Source organism: Athene noctua, chromosome 22 (genome assembly GCF_965140245.1).
Source record: "Athene noctua chromosome 22, bAthNoc1.hap1.1, whole genome shotgun sequence".
Classification (NCBI taxonomy): Eukaryota; Metazoa; Chordata; class Aves; order Strigiformes; family Strigidae; genus Athene; species Athene noctua.
In genome coordinates this window covers 2,638,601-2,656,464 of record NC_134058.1, presented here as the reverse complement: position 1 = coordinate 2,656,464, position 17,864 = coordinate 2,638,601, and the positions used below count along the sequence as shown (strand labels likewise).

General features: G+C 43.5%; 1 protein-coding gene across 2 annotated transcripts in view; it reads left to right on the top strand.

Moving 5' to 3' along the window:
- The window catches only part of MIB2 (MIB E3 ubiquitin protein ligase 2), a 50,340-nt gene that overhangs the window by 22,812 nt on the left and 9,664 nt on the right, over positions 1-17,864 (top strand). The window contains exons 5-14 of one of the 2 annotated variants that reach the window (XM_074924948.1): positions 3,403-3,509; positions 6,806-7,000; positions 7,960-8,102; positions 10,053-10,160; positions 11,363-11,467; positions 12,207-12,369; positions 13,156-13,289; positions 15,225-15,373; positions 16,000-16,156; positions 17,353-17,507. In XM_074924948.1, the coding sequence (XP_074781049.1) occupies positions 3,403-3,509; positions 6,806-7,000; positions 7,960-8,102; positions 10,053-10,160; positions 11,363-11,467; positions 12,207-12,369; positions 13,156-13,289; positions 15,225-15,373; positions 16,000-16,156; positions 17,353-17,507 (1,416 nt within the window). The remainder of the gene's footprint in view (positions 1-3,402; positions 3,510-6,805; positions 7,001-7,959; positions 8,103-10,052; positions 10,161-11,362; positions 11,468-12,206; positions 12,370-13,155; positions 13,290-15,224; positions 15,374-15,999; positions 16,157-17,352; positions 17,508-17,864) is intronic. The other variant, XM_074924949.1, reaches the window with a different exon arrangement.

Sequence of the window (17,864 nt, the reverse complement as noted above, 5' to 3'; positions counted from 1 at the left end):
ATAAAAATTTTCTGCAGTGGAGAAGTCTCTGTCTTGCAAAATATATTAGTTGTGCCTGGTATGAAGGGGCTCTGACTTCAGCAGGGCCTCAGATTGCTACTGCAGGTTAAAAGCAGTCTCTGTTTAAACTTCTCCAAGTCAGTTGTTTTGGGTTCCAGATCTCTTATCTGTAAAGCATGGGTGATGCTATTTTTCTAGCTGTTTGGAGCGTAGCTCTCAGTGATGGGAAAGGCTATTAAGCACCTCAGCAAAATTTGAGCATGGGCAGAATATCCATGGGGCTGAAGGAGTGGTTACCAGCACGCTGAAGAGTCATAGCTTCATTCTGTATGGTACATGCTCCCAAGTGTTTTCTGGAGTCTATAGTAATTTAATATCATTGGAATTTGTAGGGCAGAATGGCTGCAGACTTTGGCTGTCATAATTAAAATTGTTATTAAAGGCAATATTGCAGTGATTAAATTGATCCCTAGGGGATTTTTGCAACACGCTAATAACTTTGGTTGTTACCCAGTATTTGGAGCAAAACATTGAATTAGATTAAAACTTAAGACGTATTGGCTCAGGACATCTGGTTCTCGCATCATTTTTCAGTGTTGCTGGTCAGCAGTGTGGTTCAAGACAAGGTCAGAATTTTTCTGAGGCCAGGGAAAGTAGGCAGTTATGGTGGGCTGCCTCCAGCATTTATGTAGAATGGGAGAGGGTGGGTTTTTTTACACTTCTTTTTTCTTTAAGATGCTTTCTGAACCAGTCAGCTTTGTTTTCCTGGTCTCTAGCTGCAAACTTTACTGGAAGTGACAGGTTAATGTGAGAACTGCTGAGGTGGGAAATGACTACTGTTACAGGATTATACAAAAAGGGAAATTGTGCTAGGAATATAATGAACGGTGGTTACTTTGCCGTTTAAACATCTTACTTAAGCTTAGCTTGGCGCTTTATTTTGCTATCACTGAGAATCTGTGTTGAAACCCCTCCCTTGTGAGGCTAGGGTTTGGAGGAGGGAGGTATATTTTTATCACTTTGTTTCAGGGCTTGACTAAGATGTCTTTGATAAATTGTTAGAAAAGCATTCAACAAAATACAGTGAAAATAGCATGTTGTAGTTAAGCTGTTTCAGATTAGTACACAAATCCATGCTGGTTATTGAAGCCAGACTATAATGTGTGACACAGTGCAATAAAATGAATGCTGATCAGTGTTTCTTTTCAGCTGAGCTCTTTCCTAGCCCTCTTTCATTATTTTCTCTTTCATAACAACTGTTAGCCTTGATGGTGTTTAAAACAAAGTCTCAACCATTCCAAAAAAAAAGTCTTTGTCTAACTCCTGTTGAGCTACAATCTGGATAATGAATATTCAACAATTATAAGAGCATGCGTAAATAATCTCTCCCTCTTTTTAAACACATTAGGTTGTAAAGCACAGGTGGGAGATCTGTTAACAGGTTAAGAAAGGTAGAAGGCTTAGGCTTTTGATGGATAAGCAAACAGTAAATTCAAGCATAAGCTTTTTATCCTTCTGAGTCTCCACCTTCTCTCTCTAGGTATTAGATGGAAAATAAATACAGCATTCTGAGGTCAGCCCTAGCCCTGGTAGGCTTCCCCTCCCCTTCCCCTGTGGAACAGCTGCTGAACTTGGTTTTGCTCTGTCTGGTCCGGGAGTTGCCAAGAGCCTGTCAGGAGGAGATGTGCAATTCTTGGTATGGATCGGGGCACCTTTGCAGTCACCTAGAGAAGTGGATTGTACCTTGAGTGAGCAAAGCAAGCAGGTCCGTAAGGACTCTGGGGGCTTGATGTCTCATGAGAAAGCTTTCTGCTATAAACAGCACATACAAAACCTGCTGTAACGTTATGGGAATTGGAAGCTGCTTTAACAGGACCTCAGACCCCCTGCTTACTATCATGTAGGTATCTTTTTCTTTTTTTTTCTTATTTCTTAAGCTGGATCAGTATGTGTGCCTGTGATGAGGATTGCAGGGCAGATAGAAAGGTCTGTGTTATCCTGGAAATAGTCTAGCCGCAACGCTGCTGGTCTAATCTGCTCTGCTTTTCAGCAAGTGAACTAGCTGTGCAGTCTGCAGCTTAGGTTACAAAATGTGCTGAGCTCCTTATGACTTTGAGCTAGGAGACTGCCTGAGCCATTAATGCTTTCATGTGATGTACACTCTAGTAATGTCTGTAAGCATTGCCTTAAACTCAAGGGTGGGATACAAGGGCAGTTGAAAGTCCCTTTCACTCTCCCTCTGACGTGATGTCAGACTTCCTGGAGAAGTTACTAACTTTCTCCTTACTCTTTTCTTCCCCCCTCCTCCTCTCAGAGGCTCTGTTTTAAAAATATGTTTTAGTTGTGTGAGACTGTTGACTGGGGTATTCTTCTTTGGGAAATACGTGGAGTCTAAGTGGCACAGCTGGCAATGAGAACTAACCTCTTGCTGTGATAATTAGGCTTGCTTGATGATATTTGTAGCTGGGCTTCTCCTGCTCTGGGTAGGCAACAGGGTGAAGTTGCTCACTCCAGGTCTTGATGACTTCGGTTTGCAGATGTTGTACCTCATGCTGTAGAATGCTGGTAAATAGTTATGTTAAAAAGTATTAATTTGCATGCATTCATATTAATTGTTCTCGGCTCTCGGTGAGCTGCCTTGCCCTAATATAATTAATGGTTTGTGCATCTTCTAGGGTGTGTGGGGTATTTTTTTCTTCTTTGGAGCCAGTAGATTTCATTTTTACCCAACACAGCCCCCTCAAGGCTCTTGACATTCTGACAGAAGGTTGATCTTTTTTCCTTCATGGCTAAGCGTGCTGTGTGTGAGTGAGCGAACGTAAAAATTTTGAATCTTTGTGTTTATATATGTTCACCTTCCTGAGTCACCAAGATGACATGCTGGTGTCTAATAACAGGAGAGAGAGACCCCACCAGAGCCCTGCTGCTTGGGTGTAAATAGGTGTTTGTCTCCACAGACTCTCACTGAAGGGCACCTGTTCCTCCTGCTCACATAGCAGCAGCCTCTGTTCCCAATTATCTGCATCCCACAGTTGAGAGAAACACAGAACTTTTTTTAAAGCTCACCACAGATCTCACAGGTTTTGATTATGTTTAGAGAGAAACCTGTGTCTTTTTTAGCCCAGTGTATTATTCACTAGTTGTCTTTCTGCCATCAGTGCAACAGTGCCGAAGTATTCTGATCTTCCTGGGGAGACCAGCTTTTAGGATCAAAGACCCTGTTCAGCTATTTTATTGTTTTTTTTCTCACTTCTTACATGCTCTTCAGAACTCAGGCCATGTTTTTCTGTATGTAAATGTGGTATACTCGGTCCTCATGACAGACCTTGCTTGGAACAGAGATTTATAAAGGGTGAGTAGTAACAGTAAATTAATTTGTTTTCTATTATTTTATTTTTCCAGAGTCCTAGTGAGTCCTCGACAGAATTTGACTCGCATCACATTAAAAGGGACTTTCCAGGGAGCTAAAGTAGTCCGTGGCCCTGACTGGGAGTGGGGTAACCAAGATGGTAAGCTTCTTTTGAGATGTCCTGTAAAACACCATTTGATTTTTTTTTTTTTTTTTTTTCTTCCCTCCTCTAAATTGCTAGTTGAAATTGCATGTGCTGAGCAGTAGCTTCTAGGGAAGCTGTTCAGATGATGCAGGCTGCTGCTCTTTAGAGTATTAAATATTATTTGTTTTCTTGTATTTGTTTACAAACATCTGTGACATAAACTGTATGCATTCATTTAGGGTGTGGGAGGGAAGTTTTGCTCCTCCTGTTTCATAGATGTGAAAACTCATGGGAGCCATCCTGGAAGATCTTGTCTAGAACTATAAATGTACACTATGTTGCAAGAAAATAAAGACCCATCTTTTTCAGAAAAAGCTTCGATTCACAGTGGGAGTGAGGTTTGTCTGCCTTTGTGTACAGTACTCATTTTTCCTTTGAAGTTTTTTGAAATATCTGTATTTGGACACTTAAGAACGGTGAAGCAAAATGTTCTATAAGGAGTGTTTCACATGGAGCTTTAATGAAGAACCATTTGCTGTGGTTACTCCTTTCTGTATGAATTGTAACTTCAGACTGAAAATGTAAAGGGACAAAACCACCTTTTCTAGAGCTGCTTGTGGAGTATAATGGCTGTGTCTAATTCACTGATACCAGTTTCTCTGCAGGGTGAAGGAAACTTCACTGTCTGTTTCTATTGCAGAGACTTGTACACGCTGTAATGTTGACAGCTCTTTTTTCCTTTAATAATGAAATTAGAAGTTCAGAGGCTTCCAGTGTTGGCTCCACCATTTATTGCAGCTCTGGGTTGAGTGGAAGCCGTAGATACTTGCAGGGTCTGAGTGCAAAAGAAGCTTGTGCTCAGTTCAGCTAATCCATCCTTTTGAGATCAGATCAACATTTACATATCTGAGACTTGTGTTGGTTACGATGACTGTGACCCGAAAGCAGTTGTATGTGCAAAACAAGTGAGAAGAAACAAAAGGCCAGTCCCTCAGCTGGTCTCTAACAAGTATTGCCTTGGCTTTGATGGAGCTGCCCCCATCCACAGCCATTTGGCTTCCTGGTAGCACTGACACACCAACTTGATTTCCATTTAATGAGGTAACATACGGTAACGTGTAACCTGTCATAGGGTCCTGGTAAGTTTGTGCATTTATCACGTGGTCTTGTGTGTCCGCTAAGGGCAATAGCAGCTAGTTGAGAAACCTGATAGATGGCCTTGGGTTTGTTTGCCTGTGTCTTTTTAGTGTTCCTGCTGCCTGAAGCCCTTTGCAGAAATCAGCCAATTGACCAAACTGTTTTTTTCCTCTGGTGTGGTCAGGGTGGCCCTGGCAGCTCTGCAGTCAGTTCTACCTTTTCATTGAATATGTATTTTTCCTTACTATCATTTCTGAGTCCAAACACTCTGGAAGTGGAAGCGAGCACCCTCCTCAGAGAAAAGCATCTGAACAGGGCAAGGGGCAAGTTTTTGTCACTGACGCTGAGTTTATCAGCATTAAGTTGAGGCCAGTGATACCTACCAGGTTTTTTACAGACTAAAAGAGCAGAGAGAGGACAGGAAGCTGCTACAAGCTGTCCACGTTAATATAGTCAAAGGAACACTGTGTTGATGCAAATTTGCTGTGTTCCCATACTTGGGCATTGCTACTGTCCAGAGGCTCTCCCTTCCCATGATCAGTAACTGCATTTTAGATGTAGCCTCCTTTTCTAAGAGCTGGCATCCTGATTGATTTTGGAGTGGACAGTTGTTTATGGTTATCTGCAGAAAAGAAAATGAAAATTACTGTTAGCTGCCCTGCGGCTGGGATCTGGGTTCTAACCTGGAAGGCTTTTTTAGGCATAGCTGTGAAGGTTACCTCCCGGTAATGCTTTAGGTAACTTAAATTGTGTTTTCCTAGATAATATTTGTGTGGGTGGCTAACTGGAGTGCTGATCTGGTAAGTGGCTGCAGTGTGAGTTGTGTACAGAAGTGGGATCCACCTGCTGTTTCTAGGGAGAGATTTTAAAGGCAGATAGGATTTAAAAAAATATTTTTCTTCCAGTAAAAATCAAGAGATATTGGGAGTTTCTGATTCTCAGACCAGCCCTCTAAAGGTGTGTTCTTTTCAATTGTAGAACTGCCAATAAAGCCCACTGGTTTGTCTATATTATGCTTTTTAGATAGATATGCAGTTAGATGAGGAAGTTAACTCCTTTAAGCTGTTAAATTCCGAGACTTCGCAGGCAGTTGGAAGCTCACTGTCTGCTCAGCTGTCCACAAACAGATGTTGCTGTCCCCGTTTGGGAAGGCACTGGATCAGTGCTGGGACTTGCCCAAGTTGGTGCAGTGACTTGGCAGCAGAGTGAGGTAGGGGATGTCAAATCCTGCCTGCCTGTCGCTGGGTTCAGTGGGGATGGACTGCTGTGTCTTGGATGAGAGTATGGCCCGTGTGCTCAGCCACACTTACCTTCTCACAAATACATCCTCCTGGTCTGGATTGGTTCAGTGCTATTCCTTCTTGCTTGGGCAGGTGAAGAGAAGTACCCAAACAAACTTTACTTGATGTTCCTCCACCTGGCCAGTGTTGGGGGGAGATTAAAGCTCTTGAGTGGATTTTACAGCACTGCTGTGTTTTTATCTTGCCACAGTGTGGTGCCATGACGCTGTGCATTGCCTAGCTAGGCAGTGGTTTTGTACACCAGGAGGAATGGCAGCTTCTACACAGAATTCAGCTTTTCCATATTTGTATTCTGGAGTAAATGGCTGGCTGGCTTTCCGTGAGTTTAATGTAGAGATTCCCTCCTAGTTGGTCAAGCTGAGTCGTCTCATGGCGTAATTTCACTCATTGTAAAGGTGACTGAGCTCTCCTGTGCCTTCAGCAGATCAAGGTGAATCGTGGAAGCTGTGAGGAAGTTGTATGAGCTGCTGAATAATTTATTTTTCTGTGTGTGTGATTTCCTTCTTTCATGTATACAAAGAACACTTGCTGGAGGGCATTGCTTCAGGCAGCAGTGTGCTGTCAGGGAAGCAGACGGCTGTGCTTCTGTTCAACACTAACACTGTGACCTGTGATAGGGCCCCACAGAAATCCTCCCTGGCAACCTCTGTCAGAATTTAATCTGCCCCAGCTATTGACTTCTGGCTCTGTGCCTACTCTGTGGTGAATAGTTGGAGAACTGACAAGTTTTTTCCTTTTTTTTTACTTAGTTAGATAATTTAAAGATGTCTTTATATCTCAGTAAACATCTCAGTGTCAGGTGAGTTTCTGTATATTGGTCTTCGTGAAACTGCAAGCTGGACACTTTTTTTTTTCCTGCTCTTTTTCCATCAGGTGGTGAAGGTAAAACTGGCCGTGTGGTTGATATTCGTGGCTGGGATGTAGAGACAGGACGCAGTGTGGCCAGCGTCACGTGGTCTGATGGTACCACGAATGTCTACAGAGTTGGGCACAAGGGAAAAGTGGACCTGAAATGTACTGTGGAAGCATCTGGTGGCTTTTACTACAAAGAGCATCTCCCAAAATTAGGTGCGTAGAGACAAGTCTTCTGTTGAGATTTTCTGATTGATGCTGCCATTTTGTGACACTAAAATGATTTTGCTTGGAAGACAGAAAATCAGCAGGTGGTTTTATAAAACTCCCGTATAATGGATATCATTCTAAAAAAGTGGTCTGTGTGTGAACATAGTGCTTTGTTTCACAGTGGTTAGTAAAGTAGTTTGGCCTTTGAGTGGTAAGATTGTGTAAGACCATCAGATGCCCACAGCTGTATCCCAAGGAGGGATCTTCTGCCAAGGCAGCTTCTTGCTGCTGTAAATGCATGAAGCTCCCTTGTGAGTAATTTAGTTGTATTATTTTTAATGAGGTGCAGGGGCCATCTTTTGCTCCCCTGAAGGAAAACAGAGAGGTCTGTTCTTGAGTTTGCAGCACCAGAATCAAGTCTTTCTAATTCTTTTCTCTCCCTGAGCAGCTTGGCAAGAGCATGAGGGGAAGGGTTGGAAGGGGGGCTTATTTCCAGGGATACGGCCTCTTGCTACCCAGGAAGGCTGGGAGGGAAGGCAGTCGACAAAACAAGCTATGTGACTGCCTATGGAACAGAATTTTGAGTACTGTGTGGGTGTGTCTGCTGAACAGCAGTTGTGGGTGACTGAATTGCTAAGAACAGCAGCTACTGATGTCTGACATGACATGAGAGGCATCTTTCAAAGGCATTCCCTCTCTGGGAAGGGACAAACTTGTGTCTTATTAGAACCACCTCGTGTTTAACCCCTATCAATAGCTAGTTAGAGGTACATTCTCTTGATCTCTCTACATAGTGCTGCGCCATAGTGTGTGTAGGGCATACTCCACAACAGAAAAAGGGTTTTACACCGTTCTGCCCCAATTAAGCCTATGTTAATTTGCAACCCCTGTTACAAAAACAGATGAGACACAAAGTGTATTATTGCATCCTGCATGTGTGCGGGTGGTGTCATTCTTCTCTTTAGGCAAACCAGCTGAATTGCAGAGGAAAGAAAGCACGGACAGGCATCCGTTCCAGCATGGGGACAAAGTGAAATGCCTGCTGGACATCGACATCTTGCGGGAGATGCAGGAGGGCCATGGTGGATGGAATCCTAAAATGGCTGAGGTATGCTTCTGCCTGCTCCTCTTCTCTTGGTAATGTAGCAGTCGCTATCTCAGACTACATAAGTAGGTACTGGCTAGGAAGTTACCAGAACATCTTTGTGTTACCTTCTACATTTATATTGTGTTGATTGAATCACAAATACAAGTTCTTTAGCGATAGGACACTGGAATCAGATTTATTTTTAGGCTCAGATAATCTGTGTTGTATGAGAATTGTCTTGTGTAGCCCTGTGTAGTTTCTAAGAGTCTACAATGGGTCAGAAGAGTTGCTTAAAAGTCTTGGAAGCCAGTGCAAAAAACCTGATGACTGGTTTGTTTAAATGAGCTGTGGATCTTTTCCTTGCATTCTGGATCCATTCCCTGTTTGGTTTCTTTTGTACTGTGCGTTACTACTAATGAAAGTTAAGTATTTTGTCAACAATAGCCTCTATTCCTGGCCAGGGCTAAAATTTCTCAGCCCATATGATGATCCTGGAGCTTGGCCTGTTGACTTGGTTTTGGTTTGAAGAGCTATCAGTCTGTTGTCACCTGTTGTCTAAAAAACCCTCAGATAGTAGAGAAAGTAAAGATAGAAATGACACCTATTCCTGTAGTATAAAATCTCATGGAAGTGGGTCTCCAGAGGGTTGTGAACCTTTGGTGGGGGCTTACATTCAGGTGAAATGGTAACAGCAAAATGAATAAATCTGCCATTTAAATTAAAAGGTCTGTGCGTTTTGTTTCTTAAGTCAACTTTCTTGGCTTTTAATAGTCTACAGATACTGCCCTTCACATGTTGAATTATCTTCACATATTGAAGGCAGTACTGCTGTTGTGCAGTAGATTTGCTGCAAGACAGAAATCACATTTTGATACTCACCATTGCAGTAATAAGACCTGTCTCTGAGCCTGTCTTAGTAACTTGTAGAAAAGTGGCTTTTTGGAGGGAGATGGAAGTGCATAGCCCCAGGTGACCCAAATGCCTGCTACGCTTGAGTCAATAAACTGAATAACCTGCAGGTCTGATCCTGAGACAGCTGTCTGAAGCCTTGGGATATGAAGCAGTGCTATAAAATTATAAAGATATGTTATATGTGTATGCTAGCCCAACTGGCCCTTTAGGTGAGTGGTCTTGTTGAAACCAGACTTTAAAATGTCAACACAAACCATGTCATTTCAGTTTTGATGTGGAAATCTATTCAACTGAGCATTGGTCTCTTTTTTTTTTTTTTTTTTTTATAGCCTGGCAGGCAGGGACTTACCATCTTCTGGCATGAACTTTAAGAAGGTTGTCAGTGGACCATGAATATTTTTATTCCAGTTAAAGCCTTCATCCCCAGAGCTATAGTTTTTGAATGTGGCTGTGTAGCTTGTTAAACCTCTTCATTTCTGAATTCCTGTTATTGTCAAATGCAGGTGTAGAGGGGGATATTAAGCAGAGGAATGGTAACTTCTGTCATCTCAGAAATCAGCCATTTTTGTCTCCTTCAAAACTATTGGCTGCTCAGGACCTGCCAGAATCAACATATAAAACACTGCACTACACAACTATACTTTGTTTTATGTAGTCTCTTCTACTGTGCCTCCCCCCCCCCTTTTTTTTTTATCTCAAGCATGCCTTGCTGGTATTATACTGCAGAACAAAGTTGTAATCTCTGCCTACCTTTGTCATTTGGAAAGAGGAGGACAATTTGTGCTGCATTTTCAGGGATTTTTCACACTTCGTATTCCTATCACCCTCCTCCCCCAATATGCTGCTACTTTAGAGGAGCTTCTTAAGCAGCTTTTCCCTCCTTTTGCAGAAAAACAATGAGACTATCTCATTTAAAGCAGGTTTGGGAGCACTGTGAGTCTGTGAATTGGAAGTGGTGTGTAATTTAGCCATACGTTGAATGCCTGTTTTCCCCACTATTAAGCAATGTGATTTATTTAGGGGGTTTCCCCTACTTTTTTTTTTTTCCCCCATCAAAAGTTCATTGGCCAGACAGGGACGGTGCACAGAATCACGGACAGAGGGGATGTGAGGGTCCAGTTCAACAGTGAAACCCGCTGGACTTTCCATCCTGGAGCTCTGACTAAGGTAGGTGCTGGAAGGTGAACTTGGCAAGAACTAGAGGTGGTGCAGGGAATAGCTGTCAACTTAGCCTGCTGTGTTAGCACACAATGTGTCTCAAGCAAGTGCCGAGCTGTTTTAAAAGCGGTAATTCTAGGCAGAAATTCCTGCAGGCCATCAGAGTTAAGACAGATGGTTGCAAACAGTGGGAGTCGGGCTACTAGGCTGTTTGAGGAACCTTTGCATTTCAAATGTTGTAAGTTCTTAAGGTAAATTCCATTTCTTAATTTCAGCTTCTTTGATAAGAGTGATAACAGTGGACCTACAGTAGCTCATCCTTCTGCAGCTGCCTTTCATCAGTGATGAACCTTCTTCCACATCATTTCCACTTGATTTTGTTTTCTTGTTCTTGTGTCTTCATGTTATTCTCCCTTTTTTTCATCTTTCTTTGTCTTGCTTTTCTCTGAATCTTCTGGAAGACCTGAGTCTTTAATCCAGCTTTTCTAATTTTGTGTCTACATTTCTAAAGCTCATAGCTATGACCTTCCCCAGAGACTGGAGGGCTTGAAATGTGGATGATTAGAAACAGGGCTTGTAGGTGTACTGACGGAAGACTACAAAATTCTGAAAGACTTGAACAAGGGCACAATGGTAAAAATTCCAGTACCAATGGAAAATGCAGTGTCAGAGTGTTCTGTGCAGAATTAGTTTGCTTTGAAAAGTGTGTTTTGCCAGTGCTCCCTTAGCTTAGTGAGCAGAGGGAGCATCTGCCAAATTACCAGTACAGATAAACTCTGGTTTTCTTTTCCTTTTCTGTTTTAAATAACAAACAGATTTAACTTCCTTTATTGAAGTGAATTAAAACTCCAGTGCCACGTCAGGTATAGTGAGGAGATGGACCAAGGAAAGTTCTGTATGTACTTTATACTGGTATTAAATATAAATGGTTTGAAGAAGAAAGAAGAAAAATATTCTGTCCCAAATTATTTCCCTACTTAAATGTGCACTTGGCTTAAAACAGAAATACCCCAGCCCTTGAACTATGTTTACTTTGCAGTGCAGTGATTACAGATTTCTTGGTAGTCGTGCTGTTTGTAATACCTTGTTTTTTGAGTCAATGGGCTTGTTTGGTTGGGTTTTCTGAGGGTGGGGGTAGGGTGGAGGGACTGATCACTATTTCTTTTTCTGGCTTCGTCCTCCAAAAGCTTATGACTTTCTTTTTCTTGTAGCTCAACACCTTTTGGGTTGGTGATGTTGTCCGAGTGATAGATGATATGGAAACAGTGAAGCGATTCCAACCTGGTCATGGGGAGTGGACAGATGAAATGGCACCTGTGAGTGCGCACCAGTTCCAGAACAGTCCAGTAATTTCCTCAGTTTTCCCAAGCAATTAGTAATAGTGCCTGGGCTTGCATTGCCCTCCAGTATTCCTGCTGGTCAGTGAGGGCACAGACCTTTCTGGGACTGCTCAGGCCTTGCACAAGAAATGTTGCCTAGTGCTGTTGGCTATCGGTAACACATCCTATTGCAGCACACAAAGCAAAGTGGGTAGATGGGGAATCTGACAAAGGATTTGGCTACCAGCAAGTTAGATAAGAGGTTTCACTAACCAAAGTAAACAAGTCCTCTTATGCCCTCCCTAATTCTCTGGAATAAGGCAGGAAAGTGTCCCAGTGGAAAAATGGTCTGATCAGACCAGTATGGCTAAAAAGCAGAATACTGGTGTCCTCCAGAAGCAATTAAATGCACAGAGGAAACCTTTCCTAGTCCCACTTTTATCAGTTCTCTTGAGGTTCTTCAGACCACGTTTTGTTGTTTCACCACCTTCCTCTCTGGACATTTGTAATGTGTCTGGGAAACCCTTCTTATGTAAAACCAGTAATAGAGAAACTGCTGAGAACCCTCTGGTGTCCTTGAAGTGGGAGCTGTCTGCGAGTGTGTCACTGTTCAGTGCTTCTTTTCACACAGCAGGAGTGCCGCCTGCGAAACCACTCTTAGCATGGCATTGGTTCTGAGAGGCAGAGCATGCTGCATCTTCACTTTTTAAAAATCGTTTCTCTCTTTCCGTTGCAGACCCTAGGGCACATCGGCAAAGTGATCAAAGTCTATGGGGATGGAGATTTGCGAGTGTCGGTTGGAGGGCAGTCCTGGACGTTTAACCCAGCTTGCCTGACAGCCTATCAGAGAGATGAGGAAGCAAATCTCATGACAACGGAGAATGCAAAGGAGTCAAAAAGTGAGATAGTGAGAACAGAGATATCTTATCTGTCAGGGATTGCGAAATGGTTGCTCTGGTGTAAGTGTAACAACAGCAACGCTCTTTGGACAGTGTTAAACTCCAGCTGCCTGATCTTCCCTGGACAGAGCTCAATAACCAAGCTGTGACTTACTGAGGAAGTAAAGCTGGCCTTAATGGGAAAACACAGCAATTAGGGCTCAGAAATGCAAACCGTAGCACTGCCCTGAGTTCAGTGTTTGCTTCTGCCTTGATCTGTCTCAATTTCCTGTTCCATCCTGCTGCATTTCCTGTAGGAGGGTACTAATTCTTGAATGCTTGTGAAATATTCCCAGGTCCTTGTGTGCAAGTGTGGTCAAATCGATGTTATTTTGCCCAGTCCAAAATCGAATTTGGGATCACATGATGTGTAGAGGGGATTTTGCACATCTGCTCATAAAATTTTTTGTAGCCTTGCCATATAGATATCAGGATCATGGGGGAGAGAAGACAGACCTGCCCTTGGCAGACCGTGCATTCCTCTTCAGATTATTTGCCTTTTAGTAGTGATTTTTCTGTGTTGGTCTTCAGTAGCTTGATCTCTTGTCTTTTGGGTTCTCAAAACATCAGACTTGTAAAGGCAAAGTTCTGTATAAGCCACAAATTTGTAAAGCTCTCTGTGTGAGCAAAGTATTCGAGGCCTGGCAGGCCCATACTGCGGTTGTACAGCTGTACTATGCCAACGATAGCACATACACACGTGCTCTTTGGCCCTCTTAACTTCTGCCTGTTTCTCATTCCTACCAGGTACTTTGATTACTGTACTGGAGAAACTGCTGTCCCAGAAGACAGAGTCAGAGCATGCAGGCTGCCTGGTCATTTGTGCAGCACTCAACAATGCAGCTAAAGTTCGGGAGCTCCTTCAGAAGTACCCAGACAAGGCAAGTTTTGAAGATATCCTGAACGGTTGCTTTTTGTTGCTCTTATTTAAAATATTGTCATAAAACTTTATAGCCAAGTGGGGAAAAAGGATTGGAGAAAAATAATCAATTTTTCAGACCTAGTATTAGCTCCTAACAGCTGAACAATTATTTTGCTGCAATTTAGGATTAGATTTGCATGTGAAATATGAATATCTCGTGGCTCCAGTTTGTGGCATTAAATCAGAACTAGAGTTAAGCCCTTAAAACATGTTTCCAAAGCTGGCTTTTCCCAGACTTCCTGTATGAATGCTGCACCTGTAGAATTCGGGGGCGAGGTATTTATCTATATGAAAACAGTAGCAAGATGTCTGAGTATCTAGACTCTGTTGGAAAATAAAGCCACGGGTTGTGTCTGGCTGAACGTGTCTGTCCTTAGATAACCTTGCAAAATAGTATTGCTGGAATCAGGAAAGAGAAAAGCTGCCCAGATCCTGATGCTGTGCATGTCTGTGCAGTGTCTTATCTCACGTCTGACTGGAGCGGGGGACTGGGTTTGACTTGTGGCTGTACAGTTCATGTGCTTGCGGAGTGCCAGACTGTTAGGATCACATCTCCTCACATCACTGCTCTTTCAAGCTGCCCGTTTGAAGGTTCAGGCTCCTTCAGTGAGGGGCACAGGGTTTGTAAACAGGTTAAAAAGGAGAACCAGAGGACAGAGTGTTTCAGCAGTGTCCTTGGATACCATTGGTAACAAAATATAAGTTCTGTTGAGACTCTGTCTGCATGGCTGGCAGGAATAGCTGGATACATGAACCAGGAAAACTAGGATCAATTCTGAAGGAACCCATGTGAAGCTGATAGTGGTTAGTTGTCTGGTATTTATTATTGTTCTTTATTTACAAAGTTAAGGGGGCCTCTGGAGATGGAGGAATAGACAAATACCTGCAATTGTCAAATTTATCCCAGATAAGAAAGTGCCAAGAGTCAGGAATCCATTACTTTATTAGTTATTTTTATCAGATTTCTGTCTCCATTCTATATTCTATTTCTATTCTAATATTTATATTAATAAATCAGGTAATTCTGTTAGTGTCATATACAGCAAGAGGAGGCTGGATTTGAGGCTTATATAGTAGTGCAAGTTGGAATTGCTTGCCAAGGCCCTTCCAGCTTATCAGCATTGTCTTTCTTGTGTAAATAGAAGAATAACACAGTGGCTGCTTCTTGCTTAAATGACTTGCCCATCATTTTGAGTGAATCCAGGGAAGTCTTGCCTGTCCTGCTGCCCTGACTGCTGCGTAGAACCAGCTGCAAGGAAAAAACCCTTTGTTTTCCTTGCCAGTCTGCTGAGTTTTGCTAGCTCTTTCATCTCTTCTCCTTAGCCTCCTGCTGATTTCAGTAGATGCTTTTCCTTTCTTTTTCTCTTGACTTTCATACAGCCTCTCTTTGTTCTTCGGTCTCTTTAATTCTCAAAAAATCTCATTGCAGCACTTCAACACTTTGATATACCCTCCAGCCATTGTGCCCAGTACCTGGAGCAACATAGAACAATGAGGACTTGGCATCTTCAAAGCCTTATGCAAAGCTAATTTGATCTCCTCACACATTTTCCTATTGGGAAAGGAACTGTTGGCAGAGACGTCAAGACACATTCTGCTTGCAGGCATAGAGGGATTTGGCATCAGAGCTGCAATTAGAGCCCTGTCTTCCAGCTCTGTTCACTTGCTTGTCCCAGAATTCAGACAGGAAGGGAGAAGGTCAGCCTTGTAGTTGATGTATGTGAAGTGGAGTTGATGGGGCATGGGCTCTGCCTAGTGTTTCCAAGCCTGCAGCTGTTCTGCAGCTAGTGACTTCCATCCTGTGAGGCTGCTGTAGAGCAGGGCTACAGCCTGAACCCCGGGCAGGGACTTTCCTAACCAAGCTGTTTGCTGTGTCTGTCTGCCCTTCCTGTAGGTTGACGCAAAGAACCAGGGTAGAACTGCCCTGCAGATTGCCTCTTACCAGGGGCACCTGGATGTTGTGAAAATTTTGCTGCAGGCACATGCTGCTGTCAACCTAAGGGATGAAGAGGGGGACACAGCCCTGCACTACGCTGCTTTTGGGTAGGGTATTTTACTTCTGCCTGTCTCTGCTACAAGACATAAAGGGCTGGAAAAGGATATTTCTAGATATGAATGTGTAGTCTGTGTGATGGGTGTGTGGCCGATGGAGGCTTCTCTGATTTTACCTCATATAAAAATTGGCCTTTGAGCTTCAGGGCCACAGGTGTGTTTCTTAGTGCACTAATTTAACCTCCACAGCTAGGTCAGCTTCCATGCTAGAAATTTTTGGGGAATTGGAACAAGTGATAAGGTGGTTTTGGTGATTAGACTTTTTTCAGGGGGATGGGGGGGTGATTTGGTTGGTTGGGATTTGTTTGGTTGGTTTCTGTAAGTGCATGTATTTTCTGGAGTAAGATGAAAGGTAGAATTGTGTTGTTAGTCACCAGGGAAGAATGTGTCATTAAGAGTGGGAGATTCCTGTTGATTTAATGCAAAGAGAGAGCAAATTCTAGAGTATGAATTAGAAAGGTTTTGTTCTGTGGTTTGGTGTTTTGCAATACTAAGAGCAGACGGAATGAGGCTGAGAGGATACAACACCCGAGAAGCTCTGTTGCCCTGCACGGAGGAAGCATTTACTGTCTGCACAGGACTGAACCTAACCTGTCTTACTGCTTGCTTTAAATCAGAAACCAAGCTGAGGTTGCCCGTGTGCTTATTGCTAAAGGAGCCAGTGCAGACCTGTTAAACAACGCAAAGTGCACAGCGTTGTATGTTGCTGTTAGTCAAGGATTCACAGAGGTGGTGCGGGCCCTCTGCGAGCTCAACTGTGATGTCAACCTCCCAGTAAGTTTTGGGTTTTGTGGGATTTGGGTTGGAGGGTGTTTGGGTTTTCATTTGTTTTTTTGAGGCAGGGTGGTGCTGCTTTATGTCTTACACCATTTGTTGCTTCATAAACCTGGTTTCAGCTGGCATAGAGATAGTTTTTCTTCTTAGTAGCTACATTAGTGCTCTGTTTTGGATTTGGTATGGGATTTGGTATGAGAAGGATGTTGATAATACACTGATGTTTTTAGTTGTTGCTAAAAAATCAAGGACTTTTCAAATTCCCATGTTCTGCCAGTGTGCAGCTGCACAAGAAACTGAGAGGGAGCAGAGCCAGAGCACCAGACCCAAACTGGCCAGTGAAATATTCCATAACATATAATGTCATGCCCAGTATATAGATGAGGGCTGGCTGGGAAGCTCTGGCTCTCTGTTCCGGGACTGCGGTTTCAGGATTTTCCCTCTTCTGGGATCACTAGCCAGGAACAGGCTGGGCATTGGTCAGCAGGTAGTGAGCAATTGCATTGTGCATCACTCATTTGTGTATTCTGTTTCAGTTATTACATTGCTTTTATCTCAACCTACGAGTCTCCTTACCTTTACCCCTCCGATTCTCCCCACGACCCCTCGGGACGGGGAGGGGGAGCGAGCGGTTGTGTGGTGTTTGGCTGTCAGCCAGGTTTAAACCACAACACTTCAGTACTTGGAAGTTCCAGGTTTGGGTCTGTCCGTTCATCATCGTGAGTCTGCTCAGCTCAATCCAGTAGCACTCGGTGCTGTGCTGGACTTGGGCTTCCAGCGAGAGCTGACCTGCTGCTACTGTGTGGTGTTGAAACACTCCTGTTCCCAGCAGTGAGGAGTGGTGACATTTTGGAGACTGGCACTTAGGAACTTGAAGGGCAGTGATGGTGAATTGGTCCCAGTCCGTTTTTAGGCTGTGCTTCTGTGATGGTGGGACTGGACTGTGCTGGGTCAGTCTCAAAGCTAGTTGGGAATGTTGGCACGTGCCCACTCAGCAGCTGGTTTCCAGCCCTGGAGAAAGGATTTCACAGAGGCTGTCAAGCTGCTAGGGATGCCAGCGCTGTCTGGCCTGGAGTGTTGTGTGACCTGATGACCCTGTGTGTATCTTCCTGTCTTGAACTGGCCCTCAGGGTGAGCTGTTCCACTGGGCGCTCTGAGGTGGTTAACCTGTGTTCTGCTTTGGTCTCCTTGTATAGGATTCCCAGGGAGACACCCCCCTGCATTATGCTATCACTGCAGATTACAAAGTCCTTATTGAGATTCTCACTGAAGTACCCAACATAGACTTCACTGTCCAGAATTGTCAAGGCTTCAACCTGCTCCACTATTCTGCCCTAAAAGGCAACAAGCTGTAAGTGGCCTTGTTTAATTTGTACTGCTTTTACAGATGTTAACTCGTGCTTGCTGCCTTAACAATAAGAAGGTAGCAGATGTAGTTCTGGATAGCTAAGAAGGAAAGGGTTGGTTATACATTTCTTGGGTTTAGATACGGCTAGGTGTAGTTGTTGCTCTCCTTCATGCATTCACAGGAAACTGCTGCCTGCTTTTCCCATCCCATCTTTCCCATACCTCCCTAGCTTGGCTAGGAAATCTGTCTGCTTCTGGGTAGTCTCCTTAGATGTTTGGGTTCACACATGGGAAGGACAGGAGAAGGTCTGTAGTAAACAGTACTTGAAAAGACTGTGTCTAACTGAGAGCCTCTGGAATT